The 27,019-nt window shown below is 40.4% G+C and overlaps 1 protein-coding gene across 1 annotated transcript; it reads left to right on the top strand.

The window, feature by feature from the left end:
- Positions 1–457: 457 nt before the first annotated feature.
- Positions 458–23,743, top strand: prpf6 (PRP6 pre-mRNA processing factor 6 homolog (S. cerevisiae)). Its single transcript, XM_017681904.2, has 21 exons — positions 458–685; positions 1,424–1,586; positions 1,879–1,997; positions 4,238–4,316; positions 4,473–4,649; positions 6,039–6,179; positions 7,995–8,089; positions 8,249–8,405; positions 11,634–11,796; positions 13,831–13,949; positions 14,044–14,262; positions 15,118–15,240; positions 15,420–15,541; positions 15,877–16,015; positions 16,887–17,006; positions 18,919–19,095; positions 19,344–19,477; positions 19,559–19,650; positions 20,647–20,761; positions 21,061–21,187; positions 23,221–23,743. The coding sequence occupies exons 1-21, from the start codon at positions 495–497 to the stop codon at positions 23,371–23,373; spliced, it is 2,925 nt and encodes a 974-aa protein (XP_017537393.1). The 5' UTR covers positions 458–494; the 3' UTR covers positions 23,374–23,743.
- Positions 23,744–27,019: the final 3,276 nt, after the last annotated feature.

Here is a 27,019-nt window from a genome sequence, read left to right as displayed (position 1 = left end):
AAGTCTCTCTACAATTAACCAGTTCAGTGGAATTCCCCTTAAAAAGACTTGTGACTAAAGTAATGAATGGATTTCTGATGGTGACGTACTAGTTTTGACATACTATCTAATATGGTAGCATGTGGTTTTTAGAAACAGCATGTTAGAGTAGGACAGGGGTGTCCAATCTTATTTGCAAAGGGCTGGTGTGGCTGCAGGTTTTCAAGTACATCGCCTCATAAAATGTTTTAAGACTAAGACTTGCTTATTGAACAAGTGGAGTCAGGTGAGCTCCAACTTGTTTGGAGTGAAAACCTGCAGCCACAATAGCTCTTTGCGAAAGGTGCATGCAGAGCATGGCGTCATCAAGACCGACTTTGGGACCTTTTGGCGTTTAATATGAAGGTCCAGGTTCATGTTACCACTCCCTGTCAGCAGAGGCGCTGTAGGGAAACTCGCGTGTCTTAGATCTCGAGGTTTGGAGGAAGCGCGCGTGTGTTGTGCTGGAAACAGCGATGGCGAGCGCAGCAGCCAAGCAACCTCCGAAAAGCGCCGCTAAAAGCACTGCCGCGGCCGGCGGCGGAGGTGCTACCGGCGGGGCCGCTATTCCTCTGGCCTCTCCGCTCATGGGAGGTCTCAACAAAAAGAAGAAACCTTTTCTGGGGATGCCGGCGCCGCTTGGCTATGTCCCCGGACTGGGCAGAGGGTGAGGCGAAGCTAACGGTGTTAGTTAGCTTGCTAGCATTTGAGGCATTAAACTTATCAAAATCTCCACATTAGTTCATTTGCGCTAGTCATTTGCATTATTACATTAAATGGCTCTTAATTAGGTTACCTGATGTATCATTAAACTTTAAGGCTGTGCACGGTCAATTATTTTGGTAAAGTTGTTTGCCGTTCGCAACGTAACTGCAGTTAAAAAAGTTAACGCTAGCGTATCGGTGCTTGCTTAACGCGACTTCATTAATTTTCTGAGAGGTTGGTCCTGAACCTCTAGGTTCCTGTTGTGCAATAAACCACTTAAGGCATTTCCATTATTAATCTTATGCTACAGTATTTCCTCTAGTTTTAGAGAGAAATACTTTTTTCAGTGTAAAAGTGAGGAGGAGACAGAAGATTCGTTCTTAATCGGCTGACGTGTTTTGATCCGTCATCGATTTACTTTAGTGTCCGATTTTTAGGCTTAGGGTATGAATTTGACCACGAACGGAACTTACTGGTCGATAGTAGGGACACCATGTTTCAGATTAGGTTCATTGGCTCCTTAATGTTTAGTGTCCAAAGGAAAAGTCTGTACAGTAGTTGCTAATCTGTTCCCACACTTTTCTATTGAATTAATGTTTACCTTCTCTGGCTACAGTGTTAGCCATGTGTTGGAAGTAACCTGAAATGAAAAGTGAGCTTGCAGTAGTTATGTCTTTTTTTTTTTTCTTTCTGCCTGCAGTGCCACAGGTTTCACCACACGTTCTGACATTGGTCCCGCTCGAGATGCCAATGATCCGGTGGATGACCGTCATGCTCCCCCAGGGAAGAGAACAGTGGGGGATCAGATGAAGAAGAGCCAGGATGATGATGATGAGGATCTGAATGACACCAACTATGATGAGGTAGCTGGATACAAAAGACATCTAACACTTTTCCAAATCCACATACTGGTCTGAAATACTTTTAGGCTGCTTTTATGCTGCTCGGCTTTCATAATATCCATGTTGTCCGTTATCTGTTATTAATTAGAATAATTATGCGTTTCATTATTGTATATGTTTACATATAATAAAATACGGTACTGCGCGTATTGCACAAAAGTGTTATCAATAGCAACAAGTGTGCAGACCATGTTTTTATTTCTTATCTATTCAGTGAAAAATTAAATAAGCTTGTTTTATTTTTGTCTTTTAGTTTAATGGTTATGCTGGTAGCCTGTTCTCCAGTGGGCCTTATGAGAAAGATGATGAAGAGGCAGATGCCATCTATGCAGCATTGGACAAGCGGATGGATGAGAGACGCAAAGAGAGAAGGTAAAATATCTATCTATCTATCTATCTATCTATCTTCAAAACAGAAGGTATGATAATGTAAAGTGAAATGCAGTATTTCAGAATCATGCCACAAAAATCACATTTCTCTTCTAACCTGGAGTTCTTGTATGACTTTTCCTGCTTGTAAAAACGGTTGGCATTATTATGCATTATAAGTCAGCACTTGGTTTGATAAATGTCAAGTGAGATAATATGAATATTTGTTTTTCTTGCAGATAATTTCTTTAGTATGTGATTTTGTTAAACTATACCTCATTGTTTATACAGTATCTCACAAATGTGAGTACACTTCTCACATTTCTGCAAGTATTTTATTATATCTTTTCATGGGACAACACTATAGAAATGAAACTGGGACAGCTTGTATAAAGATTAAAGATTAAGACCCTTATTAGTCCCACAATGGGGAAATTTCACCTCCGCATTTAACCCATCTGTGAAGTGAAACCACATACACTCTAGTGAGCACACACACACACACTAGGGGGCAGTGAGCACACTTGCCCAGAGCGGTGGGCAGCCCAATCCGCAGCGCCCGGGGAGCAGTTGGGGGTTAAGTGTCTTGCTCAAGGACACCTCAGTCATGTGCTGTCGGCTCTGGGGATCGAACCGGTGACCTTCCGGTCACAAGGCTGGATCCCTAACCTCCAGCCCACGACTGCCCCCATGTCGTTAAATCTAAATCTATAGCAGTATAGATTTACTGTCCTCTGAAAATAACAACGCACAGCCATTAATGTCCATACAGCTGGCGACACAAATGAGTACACCCACAGTGAACATGTCCAAATTGTGCTCAAAGTGTCAATATTTTGTTTGACCACCATTATTATCTAGCACTGCCTGAACCCTCTTAGCCATGGAATTCACCAGAGCTGCAAAGGTTGCTACATGAATCCTTTTCCACTCATCCATGATGTCATCACAGAGTTAGTGGATGTTGGACACCTTACACTCCTCCTCTTTCTCCTTGAGGATGCCCCACAGGTCCTGAATGGGGTTAGGTCTGTAGACATACTTGGCCAGTCCATCACCTTTACCTTAAGCAAGGCAGTTGTCAACTTGGAGGTGTGTTTGGGGTCGTTATTGGAAAACTGTCATGCGGAGGGAGGGGATCATGCTCTGCTTGTCACGTCACAGTACATGTTGGAATTCTTGTTTCCCTCAATGAACCGCAGCTCTCCAGTGCCGGCAGCACTCATGCAGCTCCAGACCACGATTCTACCACCACCATGCTTGACTGTAGGCAAGTTGTCTTAATACTCCACACATGTTGGACACCATCTGAGCCAAACAAGTTTATCTTGGTCTCGCCAGACCACAGGACCTGGTTCCAGTAATCCATATTTTTGGACTGCTTGTCTTCAGCAAACTGCTTCCAGGTTTTCTTGTGAATCAGTTTCAGAAGAGGCTTCATTCTGGAACGACAGGCTTGCAGACGGAGTTGATGCATTGTGTGGCATATGGTCTGAGCACTGATAGGCTGACCTCCCACTTCTTCAACCTCTGTTGCAATGCTGGCAGCACTCATGCATCTATTTCTTGAAGCGAACCTCTGGATATGATGCTGAACATGGGGACTCAATGTCTTTGGTCGACCCTGGCGAGGCCTGTTTTGAGTGGAAGCTGTCCTGGAAAACCACTGTAGCTAACCTTGACCAGCATGCTATAGTTCAGTTTCAGGGTGTTAGCAATCTTCATAAAGCCTAGGCCATCTTTGTGGAGAGCAACAGTTCTATTTCTCACATCCTCAGAGTGTTCTTTGCCATGAGGTGCCGTGTTGAATTTCCAGTGGCCAGTATGAGCGAATTGTACCCAAAACACCCAATTTAACAGCCCGGCTCCCCAATCATACCTGAAACCTTGTAACTCTAATGATTCACATGATACCAGGAAGGGCCAATGACAAAATTGTGCCCAATTGTGTCAATGTTCATTGTGAGGTGTACTCACTTGTGTTGGCAGCTATTTAGACATTAATGGTTGTGTGAGTTATTTACAGAGGACAGTAAATCTATACTGCTATACAAGCTGTACACTGTCTACTGTAAGTTATATCAAAGTTTCATTTCTATAGTGTTGTCCCATGAAAAGATATAATTAAATATTTACAGAAAAGTGAGGAGTATAATCACTCTTGTGAGATACTGTATATCTTATCCCTGGCCACTCTGATTCCTTCCATTGTTTTTTGTATTTTTTTTTTTGGAATTTCACAGGGAGCTAAGGGAAAAGGAGGAGATAGAGAAATATCGTATGGAGCGTCCCAAGATCCAACAGCAGTTCTCAGATCTAAAGGTGTGTGTGTGTATATATATTGATTCTTTTGATCTGGATTTTTGTCTTGTTGTATGTTACTTGTTAGAATTGTGTCATTTACTATGCTAAGAAGTGTACTGTATGAACAGAAAATGTCCATGACAAATGCAGTTTTACTCTTCTGTGTTTGTTTAGAGGAAGCTTGTTGAGGTGACAGAAGAGGAGTGGTTGAGTATTCCAGATGTGGGTGATGCAAGGAACAAGAGACAGAGGAACCCGCGATATGAGAAACTCACACCTGTGCCAGATAGCTTCTTTGCCAAGCACTTACAGACTGGAGAAAACCATACCACAGTTGACCCCCTTCAAGGGGTGAGAACCTACTGCTTTTTTAAAAAATACACATTAGCCTCTGTGTTGTGATTAGGGATGCATCTATATGATTTTCTTTAGATTGAGTAAGAGTACGTATTTTTTTAGGGCTCAAGACTACCAAATCTGATACGTTCTTAGCAGGTAAATTATTACTGTATCTTAACACGCACATGCTCATTAGCCAAACTTAGAGGGGGGGGTTGTGCAGTGGGATGGGTAGGCGGTGCTGGAGCATACTTGGGGCCACTTGGTGGAAGGCAGGAAACACTGGACAGGTTACCAGTCCATCATAAGGCAGACACACAGACATATACATTCACACACAGGGGCAATTTAGCATCTGCATGATTTTGGACTGTGGGAAACCCGCACAGACACGGGAAGAACTTGCAAATGACCAGAGAATTGAATCTATGCCCTTCCTACTCTTAGATGACAGTGCTACCCACTGTGACCCTGTGCTACCGTGTACCCTAACCATTAAATCATTAAAATCTATCTGATTTTAAATGGAGTTATTTAGCAAACTCTGTTACTTTTAGTTATCTTGGATTGAGCTGCAGTGGAGAAGAGTGGATGTTCCATATTAAAGAAGCCCTTCTGTTCATCTGTAGGTAGATTACATTTAATAGTTTCGATGCTCCTCTTTGGTTTCTTTCAAGAACAGTCTCTGTAGGTCAGTGACCGCAGGAGTCACATCCGAGTCAAATCTGAGAAGCTCACTTATGGAGATTTGTTTTGTTGGAATATTTTGTTTGGCTGGTTGAGCTGTAGTTGGATGTCCTCTAAACCAGACATACACTGTGCTATTTTAGAAAAATTGGTCTTTGGTGACATACACTGTAATTTGAATACTCCATCATGTACAGACAAAGCCTATGATTTATATACTGGAGCTGTACAAAAACGCTTGGTCCATGGTACAGTCATGTATACTATATCTAATCTATTTAGTCAAACACAGTAAAGTCAACATAGATGGACATGTTGACTTTTCCCTCTCCAAATGTTCAGTCTTTGTGTTCACCTGTAGTTGTGATTGTGTTTGTGTGTGTTTAAAAGTTTTGGGTACAATAGTAACAGAGTCAGTAAGACCTCTCTGTGCGAGCAGAGCCAGGTTCACTGCCAGCTTTGTCATTGTCCATTAGCACAGTAGCGTTCACTTGCTTATGTCACATGGTATCAGGTGATATCAATGTTGGTGCCAGTGAATTTTTGATGAGTACGATTAAATTAGAATGGTATCAGACTATTATTTATTAATTAATTTATTAAATTATGTATCAGTTACCCATAATTAAATAATTAATCATTGTACTAAAATTACAATTATTTCATGTTCAACATACTTGAGTTTTAGAAATGTTTTTGTTTTGTTTTCCACAGCAATTTGCTGGTTTAAACACACCATTCCCTGGGGGCTTGAATACACCATATCCAGGGGGCATGACACCAGGGGCTGGAGAGCTGGACATGAGGAAGATTGGTCAGGCCAGAAACACTTTGATGGACATGAGGCTCAGTCAGGTATACTGTTGGTCAGCACTTTCAAAGTCATGTGTACCATTTGTAGATGATCAGTAATTGGTGAAATCACAGGCTTTTCTTTTGTCTGCAGATTAAAAATAACCCATACAAAAATAACCCATACAAAATGTGTGCCTTATGTTGTATGTTAGTGTTTGCCATGCACAGCATTGCGTGCATACTCGAGATGCAACAGTTGCAACCCTGTTTGATTTTTAAAAATTGAGCCTGGTTGCATGCATAACATAAGCCCCTCTTCCTCCCTGCCCACCTTACTCTTATAGGTTGCTCTCAGATGTCCACAAAAGATTATCAATGAGAGGTACATAGAAGAAAGTGAAGTTCATATTAGGATGCTGTTTTAAGTTTTGATACAGGGTTACAAATTAGACTTTTTGATAGTTATTGTAATTGTTACACACTTAGATTGAAAACTACATTTTGTATGGAAACTCAAAATTATGTAAGAGATAAAGTTGTGATTTTTGGTGTTATTTTAATGTTTTCTGCCAAAGAAGTCTTACTTTTTAGCCTGTATGCTTTAAAATCTTTCTGGCTGAGCCCCCATACTAAATGCTTTAGTAAATTATGTTTATACTACATTTGCCTTACTTAGCATTTGAGACAGAGAAGACTTCAAAAAATGCTTGTTTTTAGAATACTATGTTCAATAGAGTCTAGCTGCAGACATGCACACTCAGCCCCAGTGACGTCACATGCACAAGCACTCTCTGCCACAGTGGCAAATGCACTGGGCAAAAGCAACCCAACAGAACGGTAAATTTTGGCTACTGCTGCTTAGCGATATCATCACTTAAACCAATGTTAACTCTGTTGGAGAGTTACATTTAATGTACCTTTCTGATGAAAAAGGTCGTAAAACCCATTAAAAGCGTCTGTTGGTTCCTGGTGGTTTTCAGTAGTTGTTAATGGTTTTCTGTGTTTTCCTGATGGGTTGATATCACAGTGTAAAGCATTCTGATCGTTTGATCAGGTGTTTTGGGACTGATTCCACATATGTTTGATAATTTCCTAATGGCCTCTAACAGCAACCATCAAGTCGATTCCCGTTGGAAAGCAAAACCATCAGGTTTTACTCCTTACGGCCCTGCAAACAGTTACATTGTGACAACGCGCTGTTTTGGTGCCCACAGCGTTGTCGGCAGTGTAATTCCTAAGAAAGTTATGAACGTTGTCTGATTTTCTAGGAGGTTGTGACAATGTTGATGAGACAGCAGAAGTATTCTGTACTACATTGATAACACCTAGAATCCTTACTAAGTTCAATTTAATCAATATTACAGTTTTTGATAACCAGCTCTGATCGTCTTAAGCCTGGCTTTCATGAGTTTAAGCGGTAGCCATTTTGGTTTTTCTGCGAATAAACCCGACATTCATGTCTTAACATAGTGGTACGTTTTATTTTGAAAGATTCCATATTTTATTACTTTATTATCAATATGGCAACGCTAATATACATTCAGTGTAGCTCTTGTTGCCCAGCAGCATGTTTCGCTGTTTTTCCCCCTCATAAAACTGAAGAAAACCCTGTTGTGGCAGAGCAACACTGATGTTGGCGGTGCATGTCAGGCTGAGAGTGCATGGCTGCAGACAGACCCTTCTCACTATTTTTGCAGAGCTGGGGCTGATTCCATTTCACTTTGATTAATGGTGTTAAACACGTTTTTCTGCGGTTATGTATTTTATCTTCCTCCATTTATTCTGTATCCTAGAAAACTAGAGAAAAGATTCATTGTTGTGTATAAATTTATGAATAGTGGCCAAATTCTAGAGCTTTTGTTGCAATGTCTGCAGGTGTCTGACTCGGTCAGTGGGCAGACAGTGGTGGACCCTAAAGGCTATCTCACAGACCTCAACTCAATGATCCCTACCTATGGAGGCGATATCAGGTCACTTTTTAAGTTTTTAAGTTTAGTTTGCAATGAATCTGCTTATGAAAGGCTTTGGATGTATTTTTGTTCAGAATTGATAAAGATCCATTTTTTCTGCAAGTTTTATTGGCCAGCTGATGTTCATTGGAAGATTTTATTGTTTGTGATTGTGTGCAGTGACATTAAGAAAGCACGTCTGCTTTTGAAGTCGGTGCGAGAAACAAATCCTCACCACCCCCCTGCCTGGATAGCCTCAGCACGTCTGGAGGAGGTGACAGGGAAACTGCAGGTGGCTAGAAATCTCATCATGAAAGGCACAGAGATGTGTCCTAAGGTCAGTCAAACTCTCAACATTCACATATAGACATATTTGTATAAATTCTGAACTGAAATATGATGTTAGTCAAAAGTAATAAAATGACATAAAGGCATTTTAAACATTATAAATGCTGAGTTATGTTCCATTTATAAATCCAGACACTTCAGAACAAATAACACTTGCTCAGATGAAAGACCAAAAATATGTCCAGTAGGGGGCAGAGTGAGCGAGTGAGTTTAAGGGCTAAAGGTCTGTATTCACACAGAGCATGGAGTTGCTGTGTTGTCTTCTTGTCATAGTTACTTGAAAAACCTGCATGTGGCCTTGTGCTGAGAGACTTCTGTGGAGTTAATTTTGTACCACAAGTTTTGAATAAAGTAATACAATCCAGCATCATAATGTCCAAAATATGTTGCAAATACAAATGAAATTAAACTTAATTTTTAAAAAGGATCATTGTTCATTTTCACTGTTTTTTTTTTTATAAATGCATTATTCATTTTACGAGGCTTTGATTTAGATGTTTCTGTATGCTGATTTTGCTAATACATATTTTGTGTCTGGACAATGCTAGGCTAGTTAGTGCTAGTAGACACTGCTGAGCTTAGTTAGCACTAGTTGCTACAGCATGTACAAAGTGAACTTATGTTCTTCAGTGTGTAAAATAAGTTATATTGTTTGGCTCAGAAACATGTTACATTAATAATTTTAAAGGAATGCGACGCACACACTGACAGATATGCCAGTACAAAGCTGCGCTCATGGCATCATTACGACATGTGCCACAGTGTTGGGGCAGTTCATGCTGAGTGATTCAGAAGGCCCATCACTCCAAAGCAGTTGACCAGTGCACAGTGCAGGTGAATGCCCTCTACTTGGACCCACGCTTTTCTATCTACAATAGAAGATGGAGCCCATTAATTCAGAGATAATTGACACTAAGCAAAAGATTTGATTTTGAAGGGAAGCTGGGAATGACTGCTCTGAAAATGAACACGCATGCAAAAGATTAATGAAGTCAATCTGTTACCAGTTTCTGGTGAGCAAGGCCTTTGCCCTGGCTGAGAAGATGACTTCATTAAATCTGTCGAAATATCTACTACCTTATTAATCACGGGGTAAAGCCCAGCACAACTTCCCTACTGTGCTGGAGAACTAATGACAGTGCTGCCTTATGAAAGATGGTCCAATACCCTTTTGAAACAGATTTTGCAGTGTTAAAACTCTTAGTTAACAATAGCGATATATGCTATAAATAAGTGGTTCTCAGTTACACTCCTGCTGGCCTGTGCATAATATGTTTGTTTTCTTCTGCTCCAACGCACTAGAATAAGTACGAGAATAAGTAGTGAAATTACAATTTTGCACTTGTGTTGGTAGAGCTGTGTGTTGATGCACAACTTTACCTGGCCACCATATAAAATGTGTGTGTAATATATAAATATATTTTATTTATATATATAAAACCTCAATTCCAATTAAGTTGGGATGTTGTATAAAAGATAAATATGTTGATTTGCAATTCCTTTTCAACCTATATTCAATTGAATATACTATAAAGACAAGATATTTAATGTTCAAATGGATAAGGCATTTGGGAACTGAGGACACTAATTGTAGCTTTGTAGGTGGAATTCTTTCCCATTCTTGCTTGATGTACAACTTCGGTTGCTCAACAGTCCGGGGTCTCCGTTGTCATATTTTGCGCTTCATAATGCGCCACACATTTTCAGTGAGAGACAGGTCTGGACTGCAGGCAGGCCAGTCTAGTACCCGCACTCTTTTACTACGAAGCCATGCTGTTGTAACACGTGCAGAATGTGGCTTGGGATTGTCTTGCTGAAATAAGCAGAAAAAGACATTGTTTGGTTGACAACGTGTTGCTCCAAAACCTGTATGTACCTTTCAGCATTAATTGTGCCTTCACAGATGTGCAAGTTACCTATGCCATGGGCACTAACACACCCCCATACTATCAGAGATGCTGGCTTTTGAACTTTGCGCTGATAACAATCCAGACACTCCTTTTCCTCTTTGGCCCGGAGGACACGATGTCCATGATTTCCAAAAAACATTTGAAATGTGGACTCGTCAGACCAAAGGACACTTTTACACTTTGCGTCAGTCCATCTCAGATGAGCTCGGGCCCAGAGAAGCTGGTGGTGTTTCTGGGTGTTGTTGATATGGCTTTCGCTTTGCATGGCAGAGTTTTAACTTGCACTTGTAGATGGAGCAGCGAACTGTGTTCACTGACCATGGTTTTCTGAAGTGTTCCTGAACCCATGTGAGCCAATGAGGTCGGTTTTTAATGCGGTGCCGCCAGAGGGATTGAAGGTCACGGGCATTCAATATTGGTTTTCTGCCTTGCTGCTTACTTGCAGAGATTTCTTCAGATTCTCTGAATCTTTTGATGATATTATGGACTGTAGATGATGAAATCCCTAAATTCCTTGCAATTGTACGTTGAGAAACGTTGTTCTTAAACTGTTGGACTATTTGCTCACGCAGTTGTTCACAAAGTGGTGATTGTGGGTGCTTGTGAATGACTGACTGAGCCTGTCAGGGTTGCTCCCTTTATACCCAATCATGACACTCACCTGTTTCCAATTAACCTGTTCACCTGTGGAATGTTCCAAACAGGTGTTTTTTGAGCATTCCTCAACTTTCCCAGTCTTTTGTTGCCCCTGTCCCAACTTCTTTGGAACGTGTTGCAGGCATCAAATTCAAAATGAGTGAATATTTGCAAAAAACAATAAAGTTTATCCGCTTGAACATTAAATATCTTGTCTTTGTAGTGTATTCAGTTCAATATAGGCTGAAAAGGATTTGCAAATGATCGTATTCTGTTTTTATTTATGTTCTACACAACGTCCCAACTTCATTGGAATTGTGTGTGTGTGTGTGTGTGTGTGTGTGTGTGTATGTATGTGTGTGTGAAAATAAATATATATATATATGGTCTGATGTACGTGGTTTTATTTTATTTATTAAGGATTGCGGGGATCAAATTTTTTCCCTGATGATAAAATGCATTGGCCCTTAATCAGTAAAGTTGCAAAAAAGGGTATCGATTTCACCACCCGTAATGATGTTCAGACTACTCTGTAGTAAAGGTTAAAGTCATGTTAAGATGGTGGTAGAGTGGAGTGTTTAGCTACTAAATACTGTTAAGACATTGAAACCCAGTTTAAACCCTTCATAAAGATAGTAAAACAATGGTCTATGCGCTTCTTCTCTCTGCAGAGTGAAGACGTATGGCTGGAGGCTGCACGGTTGCAGCCAGGGGACACAGCAAAGGCAGTTGTTGCTCAGGCTGTGCGACATCTTCCCCAGTCTGTGCGCATCTACATTCGAGCAGCCGAGCTGGAGACTGACATAAGAGCCAAGAAACGAGTGCTGAGAAAAGGTCGGTGACCGAGCGGCTTCTCATTAAAAATACTTTGGCCCTCCTACAGTGTTCAAAGCTGTTTTATTTTATTATCTTTTTTGTCTTGTTTAATTTAAAACTTGCACTCCTTCCTCTGTATTCTTAGCTCTCTTTCACTTTTCATCCTGTTTATTCTCTTTCTTCTGTCTCTGACTTGCTTTTGTCCTCTTCCCAGCAGCATACCTCTATGACAGAGACAAATGACTTATTTCCTCATTTTTAATGACTCGCTCAACTTTGGCTTGTTAGAACTCACTGTGTCTGCCTGTCCTTGTGATAGCCAAGTCTAAACAACCCTGTTTGATCACTGTATTTATCCAGATAGGGCCGATAGCTTTATAATAAGATTCTCATGTAGAGTCAGTGGATTTAGAGTAGTTTAATGTGCATAATCCTGTGCTGGACTAGTCTGTTTTAACAGCTGGTTGGATTATTTGTTTTTAAATGTTATTTGAATTAGCTTTTTCATGCATATTGGTTCTTTAATTTGCAATGTTTCTTACCTGCATTGTTTATTGTTTATTGTGGGGCAGATACAAAAGATTTTGCCTTCTCTAGATATCAAACTGCCGAGCTGTCACAATTAAACAGTGCGCTGAATCTGCAAAATGAAACTTGGCTAAAAAATTTTGTTTGTCTTTCAGCACAGTACTGTTTGTTTCTGGGACCATTTATGAATAAATATCATCATATTCTTAAATCTGTTGCACTTTCTGTAGGCACGCAAAAAGCAGCTGAGAATATATGATGATAATTCCAACATATATGAAGTTATGCAAAATGGTTAATGAAGTAAAGCTGTGTACCTTTTTAAGTATAAAATCAGCATACCAGACCATACCTGGATTGTTCATAGATGAGTTTGTTTAAGCTCGCCCTGGAAAAATATGACTGCCTACATAATTTGTGCTGACTTGACTATAAAAATTATACTTTTATAATTTTTTTTTCTTTCTAGCAAAACAGCACAAATTCAATTCTTGCATCCAGGGAAACCTTGCATAAAGTATAAACAGAGATGCACTAGGGATGCAATGTTACACAGTATGTTACCGAGCAATTGAATATGCCCCCTACGGTTCAATACCCACACGGAAACCATGGTATTAAAATATAATATATGCCTATATTAAATATTTGCCGATACAGAGTACTGATACTAACACTGTCTAACCTATGCAATAGGTGGCCCTAAATATACCCTAAATTTTTTTATATTTTATTTTAATGAGCTTTGTTCTGTGTCACAAACACATCAAGCATGAATGAATGGCAGTGAGAAATTTATGCTGCAATAATACAAATATAACACATGTATTCCAAGAAACCAAATTTAGATGCTTAAGAAAACTTATTTTTTAAGTTAACAGTAGCTTATTATTCGAGAATGGCATTAACTTTCAGTAAGAACCAACTGAGGCAAGTTTGAAACACTTCGGACAACTCGTATACCTGGCTTAATGCGAGCTGTTTGATGCAGCTGACTGATGACGATGTGCTGCAAGCAGTGTTGAGCGTGCACTAGTCTGGCTCGTGGGTTGCTATGCTGAGGGCTAACCCTAGGCTAAAGAGTTACCCTTTACCCTAAAGAGTTATTCCTTTCATGTCTCGCTAATGTTCATGCACTCAGTAACAGGCAGGACTAACATTAACTCATTAACATTAACAGCAACTGATGACACCACAGGAGATGAGGGATTACTAAAAGGTGGCTGATTCAGTTATGTTTTAATGTTGCATGTCAGTAATGGTGAACATTTATAGTACAAATAGTTAACATTTTCATGAAGTTATTCCTTCATGAACTTATTCTTCATGGTTATAACTTCATGAAGTTATTTCCATGTGAAACATTTGAAGTTTTGATGTATTTTGCCATTCAAATGCCTTTCAAACCTCTTACAGTTGACTTCTCTGCAAATGCCTGTATCCAGTACCAGACCAGACAGTGTATAAATTGTTGTTTGCCATTTGTGATAAAAGAAATGTGTGTGTGTGTGTGTGTCACTGCAGCTCTGGAGAACGTATCAAAGTCTGTGCGTCTGTGGAAGACAGCCGTTGAATTGGAGGAGCCTGAGGACGCTAGAATCATGTTAAGCAGAGCTGTTGAGTGCTGCCCAACCAGTGTGGAGGTACACACCATCACACACTCATTTTAACCCATGAACCCATTTCGTGAAATAAAAAACAGGCCTCTCTAATAAAAAGCTCCTATTTCTGCCACAGCTTTGGCTTGCCCTAGCACGATTAGAGACATATGAAAATGCCAGGCGGGTTCTGAACAAGGCTCGTGAAAACATCCCCACTGACCGGCACATCTGGATCACTGCTGCCAAGCTGGAGGAGGCTAATGGCAACACGCAAATGGTAGAGAAGATCATTGACAGAGCCATCACCTCACTAAGGGCCAACGGTGTTGAGATCAATCGTGAACAATGGATTCAGGTCAGTCATGCTCATTCAGCTTAGCCACGTTTCACTTTGGATAACGAACTTGCAAAAGATTTTTCCTTTGTTTAGAACGAACAAATGAAAGAAACATAAGCAGTCGTATTCAAGTTGTATTTGTTTCCCTCATTACCTGTTATTGCAAATTGGTTTTTAAAATATTCCATTAATTTGGCAATACTTCTCAATTTTAGTCCAAAAGTGATGTTTTTGCTGAATGAAAACTGAAAGATTAACAGTCCCAAATCCTGGAGTAAGGCAATACTGGAGTGAATACATGGTTTTAGGTTAAAGTTTCTCTTGTATGTGTATGGACAGGTTCAGCACACTTACAAAAGAGACAGCACCAAAAGACTAATCCCAAAGCTCTGCTCTGGATCTTAAAGAGCAGAGGAGCAGGCCTGGTTACGCAAGAACATGATGGCATATGTTACGCAGTATGCTTTTTAGTCAAAAAGCATGCCGCTGCAGAGAGCTTCACAGACACACAAGTTGAAAAGCATACCTTACTCTGCCAGTACACCCTGGCAAGCCTCTTTTGCACCTTCAGGAAATTATCATGCGTGACAAATACACTGTCTGTGTCCAAGTCTCCCTACAAAATATCGTTTGTCTCAGATAGATTGGTAAGGATATACCATGAAATGGCATGACTGCATCCCAGATTTTCCTCAACTTACTATAGAGAAATGCAGATTCTCTGACTCAAGTCTCAACAGATACAACTGGAACTTCTAATCAAGAATCTGACTGCTGTTGAAAAAATAGCACGCAATGCCAGACTGGCTTATCTTAAAAATATGCCTTAATTTGCTTCATTCTTTGTAATTCTTATCCTTTTGTCACTTCAAGGATGCTGAAGAGTGTGATAAGGCAGGCAGTGTGGCTACTTGTCAGGCTGTGATCAGAGCTGTGATTGGTATTGGAATCGAGGAGGAGGACTGCAAACACACATGGATGGAGGATGCAGATAGTGTAAGAAACTAAAATGATTTTTGAAAAATTAGGACAAGGGTATATACCTGGCTACTAAAATGTAAAATGTAACGATTGTCAAATTAAGTTTTTATACAACAATTTAATGCATTACAATATCTTTTAACATGGATTGATACAACATTTTGACCATAATCTATTGTCCATGTCCACCAAAGTGTGTGGCCCACGGTGCACTGGAATGTGCTCGTGCCATTTACGCACACGCCTTGCAGGTCTTCCCCAGCAAAAAGAGCGTGTGGCTGCGTGCAGCTTACTTTGAGAAGAGTCATGGCACAAGGTAAGACCGCAGCCCCAACATGGACTATCTATTAATAAAGACAAATAATACTGTTTCTGTTCCTTTCATTTTGCTACAAATTGGTCAAGGTCAATTAGGGCATATTATGTAGTTTCCACTGATGGATTTATTGAGTTTTCATGAAGTACAGTTGATTTGTTTGTCACCCTGACTGTGCAGCTGCTAATCTTGTTGGAAGACACTTCAGTTTTACATTGACATACATAACATTGACGTCCAAACCAATCAACTTTTAATTAACTTTTATGAGCTGCTCATTATTTGCAGGAAAGCCCCAAAGGAGTCCTAAAACTTTTCTCTCTTCCCCCGGTCAGAGAATCTCTGGAGGCTCTTTTACAGAGGGCAGTAGCTCACTGTCCCAAGGCGGAGGTTCTGTGGCTGATGGGGGCCAAGTCCAAGTGGCTCGCTGGAGATGTCCCAGCAGCTAGAAGCATTCTGGCGTTGGCCTTCCAGGTGAACCCCCAAATCTGTTTTCTTTTCACACTCAGTTAGCAATACCAATTAAAACACCATGCAAGTGCTCTTAAGTATCTCAAGACTTCTGTCAGTCTTAGGGCATTTTCACACCCAAAAGTCTAGCCCAAGGTCTGGACCAAGGGTCATATGTTTGTGACATTGTGTATATTTGAACCAGTTAGTTTTGGTTTCACCTTGCAATTTAATGAATGCACTGAAGTACTATACATGACATACTTGCATCTTGTAATCATCACCTACTTAGCTTGCATCTCCCTACACTGGACATTGATTCGTTTACAGAACAGTGCATGTCTGTCATGTTTTTATGTGTGATTTTATTATTTTTTTTCTTCAAATTGACTTGATTTTTACATCAGAACAAATTACAGTTAAACATTGCATCTACTCCTCTCCCTGTGTGTTACCTTGGCTCTTTTTTACTTCTCTCCCAGTTCTTTTTTCTTTTTTGTTTAATGGCTGATAATAGCCTTCTTCAGCTTCCTGTAATTGGTTTAAAAGACCGAACCATCCAAAAAAGTGTTTTTACACTGCAAAAGAACTGAACCATGCTTCCACACAGAAACCGCCTTATTTGGGTGGACCAAATTTCAGTGCTTTGGGCCTTTCAGACCTGCTATTTTGTTTCAAACAAAACTGAAATGGCCAACCAAATAAGGTATGGTGTGTGTCACATCATTTAACTTTGTTGTAAGGTTATATACTAGTTTTTGTCATTTTGTTTATAGTCCTCTATTGACAGTTTCTATTTAGGCTCACTTGTTACTGTATGGTTGTAAGCCTACTTTGAACCATGTTTCCCTTTGGCTTATCCTTAAAGCTAAAAGCTCTCCATTTCTTCTCTCAGGCCAATCCCAACAGTGAGGAGATCTGGCTGGCTGCTGTGAAGCTGGAGTCTGAGAATAACGAGTACGAAAGAGCCCGCAGGCTACTGGCCAAAGCCCGTAGTAGTGCTCCCACCGCCAGGGTATGTGACCAACTCACAGCTTGGCAGGGAAGGGGGCAGTTTACTATTCCAGAAGATTTCTTTCTGTTGGATTTCTCACACATGCTTGCATTTTTCTCACATTTCTGATGGTCAAGAGAGTTTCACAGTTCGTCGTTGTCACAGTTCGTCGTTGGTCAGGGATCCATCTTACAGGTTATGTAAACCAGGCCTACAGTGTAGAGCCCAGAGGGGACTTTTCAACACTCTGAAGCCTCTGTCACTGTCACTCTGTTGGTACTGGTCTCAGGGGGAAGTGGGGTTGTTTCCCTTTTGGGTAGCCTTTAAATTTGAATCTTCCTACAAAAACAGCTAAGAAAACCAACTAAGGTTGCATAAAAAGTATCAAGGAATCAAACCTAATTAATGTCATAATGTTTAGCTTTCATGTTTCACTTTTGTAACTTTTTCCCATCCATTGATTCTTTGAAAATCTCAGTATGAAATATTTATTCAATAAGAATATTAATGTAACCGCCTCCAGAAGGGACAGCTTCTGACAAGTATATTGATGACACTAAGCCATGAAGATGTATTAATTAACATTTTTTGTTTGAAGGACTTTAATGTTTCCATATCACCCCCCTATGTTGACATTGTCACTGATTATTAGAAATATTGCCAGAGACTACAAATGAAGTAGGCAGCAAGTGAAAGAGCAAGAATCAACAAGTGTGTGCAGCTGAAAGAAGTCTTTCACTCTCTCTGACTCACGTGTATGCACGTACAAACAAACTCACATAGTTGTTCAGCTTGACAAAAAACAGACTGTGTCTGTGTGGTGTTTTCTAATAGTCCTCCCTTTCTCATTTTTATTCTTTTACTTAATCAGTATGACCACCCAATTAGCTACTATAAAGCTGAAGTCAAGGGCACTGCTCCAGTGTTGTGTACCACCAGTAAATTCAAATGTTAATCTGATGTACTGTTCTAATTGAATGTTAGGAAGTTCTTTTATATTTAGGGAGGTTTGTTTTGTTTGGAGGTTAGTTGGGTCTGTTTATATATAGTCTGAAGTACTGTGGAGCAATATGCCAAAAATTTCATAATACCTGATGAAATTGTAATGATACACAGTACATATCTTAAAAAAAAAAATCAGAAGTGTTAAATGTTAAAAAAAAGTCAAAAATGAATATGGTGATATTTTTATTTTAGTTTTACATACTGTGCTGCACTAAATCAAATTAAAGAGGATTCATATTAATTTCTTGGTAATGAAACATTCATTCAGTGTGCAGACGATCAACTATGCTCACTTTACCAAAAATGTTATGATGGGAACTTTTCGATTTTCATCTGCTTTGCCTGTTGTGAGTTTTTGGAGTTGGATCTAAAAATGCCTGAATAGTGATCCAGCTAGTAATTGGAACATGACCTAAGGTTAAGAGCAGATTAGTGTCCTCTCTTTTATCTGAACAGAGTTGGGATGTTTGAAAGTTAATAATGCAGAGGTTGCCAGAAAGTTTTGTTTGGGCTTGTCTTCTGTCCTTGCTCCAGGAAATAGCGTCAGCAGTTCTCACTCCATCAGGTACTTGGCAGTGCTCAGCAGAAGGGATAATGTTTTCAAAACCAAATGCTTTTATTGTCTTTTTCACATTTAAACTGGAACAACCTACGGGAAATGTTGAAAACCTTATGTGAACCCTTCTTGAGCATTTTCCTTTGTGTAGTTTTTGAAAATATTACCATTTTTTTTATTTCTGTAATAGTAAAATAATGCTTTGCCTTATTTTCTCCCTGCCAATGGTTTACATCCCGATATAACAGATATAACGTGTGGGGCGGGGGAGGGGCCTTTTCCCCTAAGATCCTTGGTTTGAGACTGATGAAGCAGCCTAACGTGTGAGGATCAGGCATTTCAAAAGCACACCAACTCTTTTTCCTTTTGCAGGTGTTTATGAAGTCTGTGAAGTTGGAGTGGGTGCTGGGAAATATTGCAGCAGCCCAGGAGCTATGCTTTGAGGCCTTAAGGCATTATGAGGATTTCCCCAAACTCTGGATGATGAAGGGTCAGATTGAGGAGCAGTCAGAGAACATGGACATGGCCCGTGAAGCCTACAACCAGGGGGTAAGTACAATATGTCAGATAAACTGGAGTAGGCAGCATCTAGCTCAGTTATAAAGAATTTTTACTCTATAAAATTATTCAAACTCGGTTACGACAAGGCATGAAGTTGCTCTATTTAGTGAGCTTTTGCAAGACCTGAATGTAGTGCATAATAAGAGCAGGTAAAACTACACTGCCAGAACCACAAGGCGGGTTTCAGTGACTCTCCATATTATGCTGATCTCATTAGACAGCTTTTCTTTTTTTAGCTGAAGAAATGTCCTCACTCCATGCCTCTGTGGCTGCTGCTTTCTCACTTGGAGGAGAGAGTGGGCCAGTTGACACGTGCCCGTGCCATTCTGGAGAAATCTCGCCTCAAGAACCCACAAACCCCAGAGCTCTGGTAAGATATTACACACAGAACTCAGGACAAATCATGGCTACAGCACTATATAACAACCTGATCTTATTTCCCATCTCTCAGGTTAGAGTCAGTTCGACTGGAATATAGAGCAGGCCTGAAGAACATTGCTAACACACTGATGGCCAAAGCCTTACAGGAGTGCCCCAACTCAGGTAGGCTGTTTTCCTACAGCAGGATTGTCCAGTTCTGCTTAAGCATGGCTTGGTCCTTTCTCTGCTGAAACACATCTGAACACATAAATTAAACCTGTAAACTATCCATAGAGTTGAATCAAGTGTTCTTGAGCAGGGAAAATGGCAAGTTTTGGACCCCTGTCTTGATGCATAATTTAACCCTCAATAACGCTCCTGAGTGGCGCAGCCATCTAAGCGTTTGCCCTATCATCAGGAGATTGTGAGTTCGATCACTGGTGGTACTACAGCTGGGAGTCCAAGAGAGCATAATTGGCCTTGCTCTCTTTGGTGGGTAGGATGCATTGGGGACACCCTATCTAGTGAGTGGAATTGGAAATGACTAAATTGGAGAGAAAATTGAGGAAAAAAACAAACAAAAAAATAATGATGGATTCAGAAGGAACCAAAGATGACCAAAAGGGGAAGACAGGAAAAATGTATTCACAAATACCATAGTGGAGAAAATCCATAACAAGTAGCCCACCGGTCTCTGTGAACCAACATGGTTGGATAAAGCAGTTATTATTTTATACAAATTGAATGTAAATTAAATAAAATATGTTTGTACTTACACATTTGTTGGAGTAAAAGTTAACTGTTGGTTCAGAGGCATATTAAAATGTCAACTTCTCACAAACCTTCTTACCCAGTTCCACAGTCTCTGGTCACATCACCATGTCTCCCAGGATAGTTGTGCATAAACAAGCCCTTATCTCAGTCACAACAGTTCTCTCAAGAGACAGCTGCCCTCCAAGTATCTGGGTGTTATGAAAACCACAGAAGGAAAGAGGCACATCAGACATTCCCACAAACAGGCCTCATAAAAACTGAACAAATAACAGATGTATAAGTATTAAGTCAAGTACATATTTATATAATTTTCACTCCATTCCTTTTGTTACTTTTTTCTCAGCCGCTTTTCATTCTTAGAATGGAGAAACCATCTCTCAGGTCCCCGTTGTCCTCTTTTAACAGGCATCCTTTGGGCTGAGGCTGTGTTTTTGGAGGCCAGGCCACAAAGAAAGACCAAGAGTGTTGATGCTCTGAAAAAATGCGAGCATGATCCCCATGTTCTCCTGGCTGTTGCAAAGTAAGGCTCCATGCTTTTGAACTGAACTTGAAGTTTGAGTTATTTTATTCAGCTTTATCATATCTGAATATCACAACAAAAAGCTTTCTTACTGTTTCACTGATGTTCTTGCTTACAATTACAGAAAATAGATTATGCATTTTGGTTGCTATAAGGCATTGTTTTTGCATTAGTTAATCATAATGCTGGTAACTGTCCAGATCAGCTAGATCAGTTTTTTTTTTTTTTGGCTCACAGCTTTTTCTAATGCTTTGTGTTGAAAAGGCTCACATGATTAGTGCACCTGTCTTGACCTGTAGGCTATTCTGGAGTGAAAGAAAGATAACCAAAGCTAGAGAATGGTTCCTACGCACAGTGAAGATTGAGCCAGACCTGGGTGACGCCTGGGCATTGTTCTATAAGTTTGAGCTCCAGCATGGGACAGAGGTAAGTGCTATAAATCTTCTACCCAGTGTAATAATCTTTATTTATATAATGATATTTCTATAGAACTTTTTTATGCTGGTGGCAGCTCAAAGTGCTTCATATACAGGTGATAAAGCTTCACAGTAATATAAGAAATTGAGTAATCATTTAAAATCATAAGAAAGTGATATGTACAGATCTATGATCACATGCTGGAACATAGACAGACAGCCATTCTTTGATGTAAGTGGGTTGTCAGCTATTTAGAGTTACACTATCAGGGTTAGGATAGCTACTGAAAAATTTGTAGTTGGCTACAATGAGTGTAGAAACTAGCAGGTGGTCATAATGTTATGCCTGATCAGATTATGAACAGACATGACATTCAGAGTCTTTATTAAACTTCAGCAACATTTCAAAATCCTCATCAGTGACTCTGGCTCTGTTTGGGGTGAGAATCAGGCCTGAGTAATCTCTCCACTGCTGCAGCTCCACAGAATTTGTATTTCTTGCCTATACTAGAACATCAGCACATATAGACATATAGCACTGAGATATACTTACAGCCAAGATAAGACGGACATAAAATGTCATGCATCCAAAAGTCATTTGATTTTTGTTGAAAGGACAAAACAGCTCTTAACATTTTCGGTTGTGACCCCTGAGTCAAGACAGTTAAGTCAGTGTGTGGGGCAAAGGGGTGCCCCTTTGCTCAAACTGTCCGTGGCTCAGTCATGATTGCACAGTCCGCACTAGCCCAGTGAACGACTGTTCTGTGGTTCGTTTTTTCCGAAAACGAAGCTTGTGGCGAAATTGTAGGGGTTTTCGTTTTAGCTGCACAAAACTTTGTAGGCGCTACTAGCTACGTTTCATAAAACGGTAGCGGCTACAGCTGCTAGCTACTAGAATTTGTAGCTACCTACAAAAAAAGTAGCGTGCTACTTAGCTACTCCCCCATTCCTGCACACTGCCTGGGCAAAAGTGTTGAGAGACACCTCTTAATTATTGAATTTGGTCTGTGTGAAATTTCTTCCATCCTAGATAATCCACGATCAGCTGTAAATATTATTAATGAAAAGTGGGGAAAATTGGGATCGGGAAAACCATAGCAACCCAGCCACGAAATGGCAAACAATGTGAAGTTGTAGAGTGGGGTCACTGAGGGCTGGGGTGCATAGTGCATAAAAGGCTACACAGCTGGTAAAAGTGGCCCAAATCCAATCTTTTTCCTCATATGTGACAAAGATTTGTCATTTGGCAGGCAGGCGAGCAACCTTTACATCACTCCACTTTGAAATTCGTCATCATTTCGCGCTGCTGAGACTCAAACATTTAGACTGATGCTTCTTTACCAAAAAAATAGAGAAGACTCCTTGCAGCTGCTCTGTGTTTGAAGAGGTTTTTGAACGGAATGGCCGAGCGTGACCGAAAGAACCCGAGGTCACAGCGATAAAGAAGTTTAGGCCATTTTCTGTTCCATTATGACTGTTCTCCAGTGCACAAAGCAAGGTCCATAAAGGCATGGCTGGCCTGTACAGAGCCCTGACCTCAATTACATCGAATACCTTCTGGGATTATCTAAAATGGAGACTATTAGTCTGGATGAAAAATACCCACAGACACACTCCAAAATCTTGTAGAAAGTTATAGCTGTAAAGTGTGGACCAATTTTGCATTAATGCCTATGGATTGAGAATGGGATAAAATAAAAGCTCCTATAGGTGTAATGTGTCTGTGTCTTAATACTTTTGCCCATGTAGTGTATTTACAGCCTTAAAAACTAGTAGTTCATTCTGGGAGCCATATTTTCACTCATTCACAACATGGCCTGATGTATCATTGCAACACGTAACCAATACTCCTACCAGTTGTGCATGTTGATATCTTCCAATAACCCACTGGCCAAGGTGAAGCAGATACTGTTTAAGCCTATTTAAATATTTCCACAAGTTCTCAACCAAAGGAAAGGCCAGTACATCTTAAGGCATAAACAACTCCTTAGTGGTAGTGTTCAGAAGTGTTGGAGAAACCTCTCATATCGTCTTCTCCCGCAGGAGCAGCAGGAGGAGGTGAAAAAGCGCTGTGAAAATGCAGAACCCCGCCACGGAGAGCTGTGGTGCGCCGAGTCCAAGCACATCCTCAACTGGCAAAAGAAGACTGGAGAGATCCTGGACCTCGTAGCTGCCAAAATCAAGAACACATTTTAAGCCTGGGACTCAGATATACACACACCATGTACATGTTTGACATTGTATTAGAAAATATGTGCTTTTTTTTTTTTTTTTTTTTTGAGGATCTATCAAAAAAGGCATTTAATGTTTTTTATGTGAGTTTTTGCTGATTTCTGTACAGGAGTTGTGACAGTCGGCTATATGGATCCAAGGTGTACTTGTTCTAGGAAAGTATTAACTTTATAAGTAATTGTGAAATAAGGTCTGATTGTTAGTTATGCTTGTCATGCCAACAATGGGTGTCCTATCAACTTGATTTAGTTTGGTGTGTGCATTCATTTGTTCTCGTCATAAAACTACATCTGTATGTTCCCAACACACTGCACAATAAATGAGATGAGTTAGAGTGATGTGAGTGATGCTAATATCATAGCAGCTCGCGCCATTCTACAGTAACTGGGTTAAGAGCACGGGGTCGGGTAAGGTAGGGACACTCGCACATCCTTTCCAACGGGATGCTCTTGAGGAAGATGAAGAAACGCTTTCACGTGAAGGTGTGCCGGCTGTGGCTTTCTTTAATATGCTGCTGGAAAAGACGCGCGAGGTGACGGCCTTTAAAAACGCCTCATCACCGAAACCGAAAGAAACGAGAGGTGATTGATCGCGGAAGTTTCCGCGGCTTGATCAGACTGGAATTCTGTTGAAACCCAAAGCGCAGCGCCAGTAACCCATGACGGTAAAGGAAATTGGAGTCGCGCTGGGGAATTTCGGCGATGTTGGGAGAGAAGCTCTCTGCGCTCATGAACACAGCTCTTGCCAGAAACGTCGACGTTGTCTGTGAGCGCGCGTTTAAAGTGGAAACCCGTCGAGTCTAACGGCGTTTCGGTGATCCCGGGTTGCCGCCTACGACCTAAAGACCATGTGAAGGATGCACGAGCCGAGCTCCAGCTGCGGCGCACAGAATGATATCAGCGCATTTAAAGACTCCCACAGCAGACCATGATCAATGGTGAGTTACCGCCTTCTGCTTGCTCTGTTCAACCTGCATAAACCAATCCAATCAGTCTTCATTAGACATCCGGAGGAGTCTGGTTGTGTTAAAAAAATAAAAATAAATCGCATGTTGTGTTTGCCTGCATTTGCAGATCCCAGTATTTAAAATAAAATATGACTGGCTCAGTTGTTCTAGCTACAAGAAAACGACTCGCGTTGGAATTTGAAAGTATCAGAGTTCGCAATAAGAACTGCTGTGGAACTTAACGTGTGGCAGCTATGGGAAATTGAGTTTATTAGGCGCTCACTGTGAGAATGTTTGAAATTAATCGCTAAAACTTGAAAAAACTGCAAGGAGCCGTAAAGCACTTAAGTATGAAGCATAAAACATGAATTAGGAGTTGTGCAAACTGAACTTTCTTCACCAGAATGAGTTGTGTATTTTTAAATGTCACTTTTACGTACAACCAAAGTACAATTCAATCCTAATGGTCCCGAACAAGGTTAAGTAAATGTGACTAGTCAATAGTCACCTCTGACATGAAGCCTAAGTTGACTTTGCATACTGTAGTAATGTTAGTGGGCGGTACATTCTTTAACTGGCAGTTCGTTAACCCACAGAGTGGGACCAGGCCTGTTCTCTGTATCACTGTGATGCTGCTCCTCGGAGCGGCCTGGTCTAGAAGAAGGTGCGACTACTCCATGATCCTCTCCACCTACACAAAACTCATCTTTCCTGAGCTCCAGAATCTGGTGGGTCACTTATGAAATTCGTTGCACCATGGTCTTTAGAACATTTCACAAGAACATGAGCAAAACAATGTGGCCAAAAAACGCCCGAAAAGCAACTGCTGCTAGAATGTTGTTGGAGAACATGCTGGTAAAGAGGGGTGTTTCCACTAAGCTGTATGTGAGTGATTGCTGCCCTCGGCTGGGAAAGATAAGCATTGCTACACACAGTTATGGTGATGGTAGAGCGTCTGTCTTTTAGGTTCAATCCCATGTCCTATTTTACCCCTACCCCTTGCTTTCAAGTGTCACCTTGCGCCTTGGAAGTTAATTACAACGGACAGTGGTTGAAATCTTCCCCTACGAAATGGGACAACCCTCAAAAAAAAAAAGAACATTACTTCATTTACAGGCTACTAGCGGTCACTAGACGGTCAAGTTCAGCAACCTCGCTGCTGTTCTTTAAATTAGGGCACCATATGCGTTCAACGATTAATTATTATACCACTCCTAATTATTTGGTGAGTTGAAACTGAAGTCAGCTATTCGCCAGATTCTTGTTCAAGTTTTCCCGTTCCACCTTAAATAGAGCAGCGGCTACATTCTGACGCTTCAGGAGTCAGTACTGTTGGATTGTTTAAGGTGGAATGGGAAATTTAGTTAGCTAGCTAGCTAGCTACTGAGACATTAGCATACTATTAGCGATCATTTATGCTTGTTATGAAAAAAAGGGCCATTGTACATTGAAACAACATTAAACTTAAGGGCAAGGTTTAAAGTGGAATTGGGCCTTAGTGTCGGTTTCCCAGCCTAAACCCAGACTACATACAAGTTGGAATATAGATTCTTAATCAAAAGGAAAATTTAGTCCAAGCCTAAGCTTGATCCCTGTCCAGGCAACATACACTAAGAGTTGAATTGTATTCTGTGTGTTAATAGTGAATCTATTCTTAAAACATAAACAGTACCTTTTGTAATTGTGCCTTATTCTATTATTCAGAATTTGACAGGCCCTTTTGAAACAGCTGCAAAAAACGATCGTTGTCCTTCTAGCAAGGTAAAGTCCCTCATTTGTCTTCTACGTCTCTGTTATGCATTGTTCATCTTTTATTGCTAAAAATGTGCTAATTAACACAAAGTAAGGGTATTGAAAATAAAAGGCCTGGAGACAAGACATAAAAAAATGTAAATATAATTGAATGATTACTTTAGTTGTTAAGTTGTTTAGTATTAAGCTGATTCAGGGCTTTGAATTAGCCTACAGTTTACAAGGCCAAACCATCACCAAAGGAATAATGAAAATGCAGTGCTAAAGTGGAATTCTGCTGATTTTTCAAAACTGATTTCATTCTGAGTGGTCTGATGGGAAAGGTTTAATTGTAGAGAAACTTACTGGAACTTTTTACTATACAAAACCACCAGTGACGGTTAAATATTCAAGTGAACAGTGTGAATGTTTTCTGATATAGAATTGAGTTGATGGGTCATGTATTTTGTTAAGAATGTTGAGACGTATTTTTGTCTTTAGGTGACTCGCATTGTGCGATCCATTTATGGCATGACTGAGCAGTTTGCGTGTCTCGGTGAAGGCCAGCAGGAAGACAGCAAGGTCAGCGTCGTGTCCAAGATGGGCCAGCTCATTAAAATTTACTGCAGAAAGACATCCATGGTAATGCCTGTCTTCTATAACACTTGTAGCTTATGAACTTATAATCATTTAAGCTTTTGGTGAATTTCATGAGAAGTAATGAGTAATTCACTCTGTTGCAGGGAAATGGACGCAATGCTACGTCCTGCAAAACTGTCCAGAGGAAGAAAGAAAGAAGACGGCGACGGATCAAAATGATTGAAATGCTCATAAATTGCTGGCAGAAGCTGCAGAGTGCTTACATACAGGGTTGAAGTTTTGGACAAACCATGCCAGAGCATGCAGATAAATACAGTTTTTTTTCTTGCCTTC

Source organism: Pygocentrus nattereri, chromosome 9 (assembly GCF_015220715.1).
Source record: "Pygocentrus nattereri isolate fPygNat1 chromosome 9, fPygNat1.pri, whole genome shotgun sequence".
Taxonomy (NCBI): Eukaryota; Metazoa; Chordata; class Actinopteri; order Characiformes; family Serrasalmidae; genus Pygocentrus; species Pygocentrus nattereri.
This window is presented reverse-complemented; position numbering and strand designations above follow the sequence as displayed.

Coding starts and splice junctions, on each gene's coding strand:
- prpf6 (XM_017681904.2), top strand. CDS start 495: ATGGCGAGCGCAGCAGCCAAGCAACCTCCGAAAAGCGCCGCTAAAAGC. Junction 17,007..18,918: donor GTAGTGCTCCCACCGCCAGG/GTATGTGACCAA, acceptor TTCCTTTTGCAG/GTGTTTATGAAGTCTGTGAA. Junction 19,651..20,646: donor ACAGGAGTGCCCCAACTCAG/GTAGGCTGTTTT, acceptor CTCTTTTAACAG/GCATCCTTTGGGCTGAGGCT.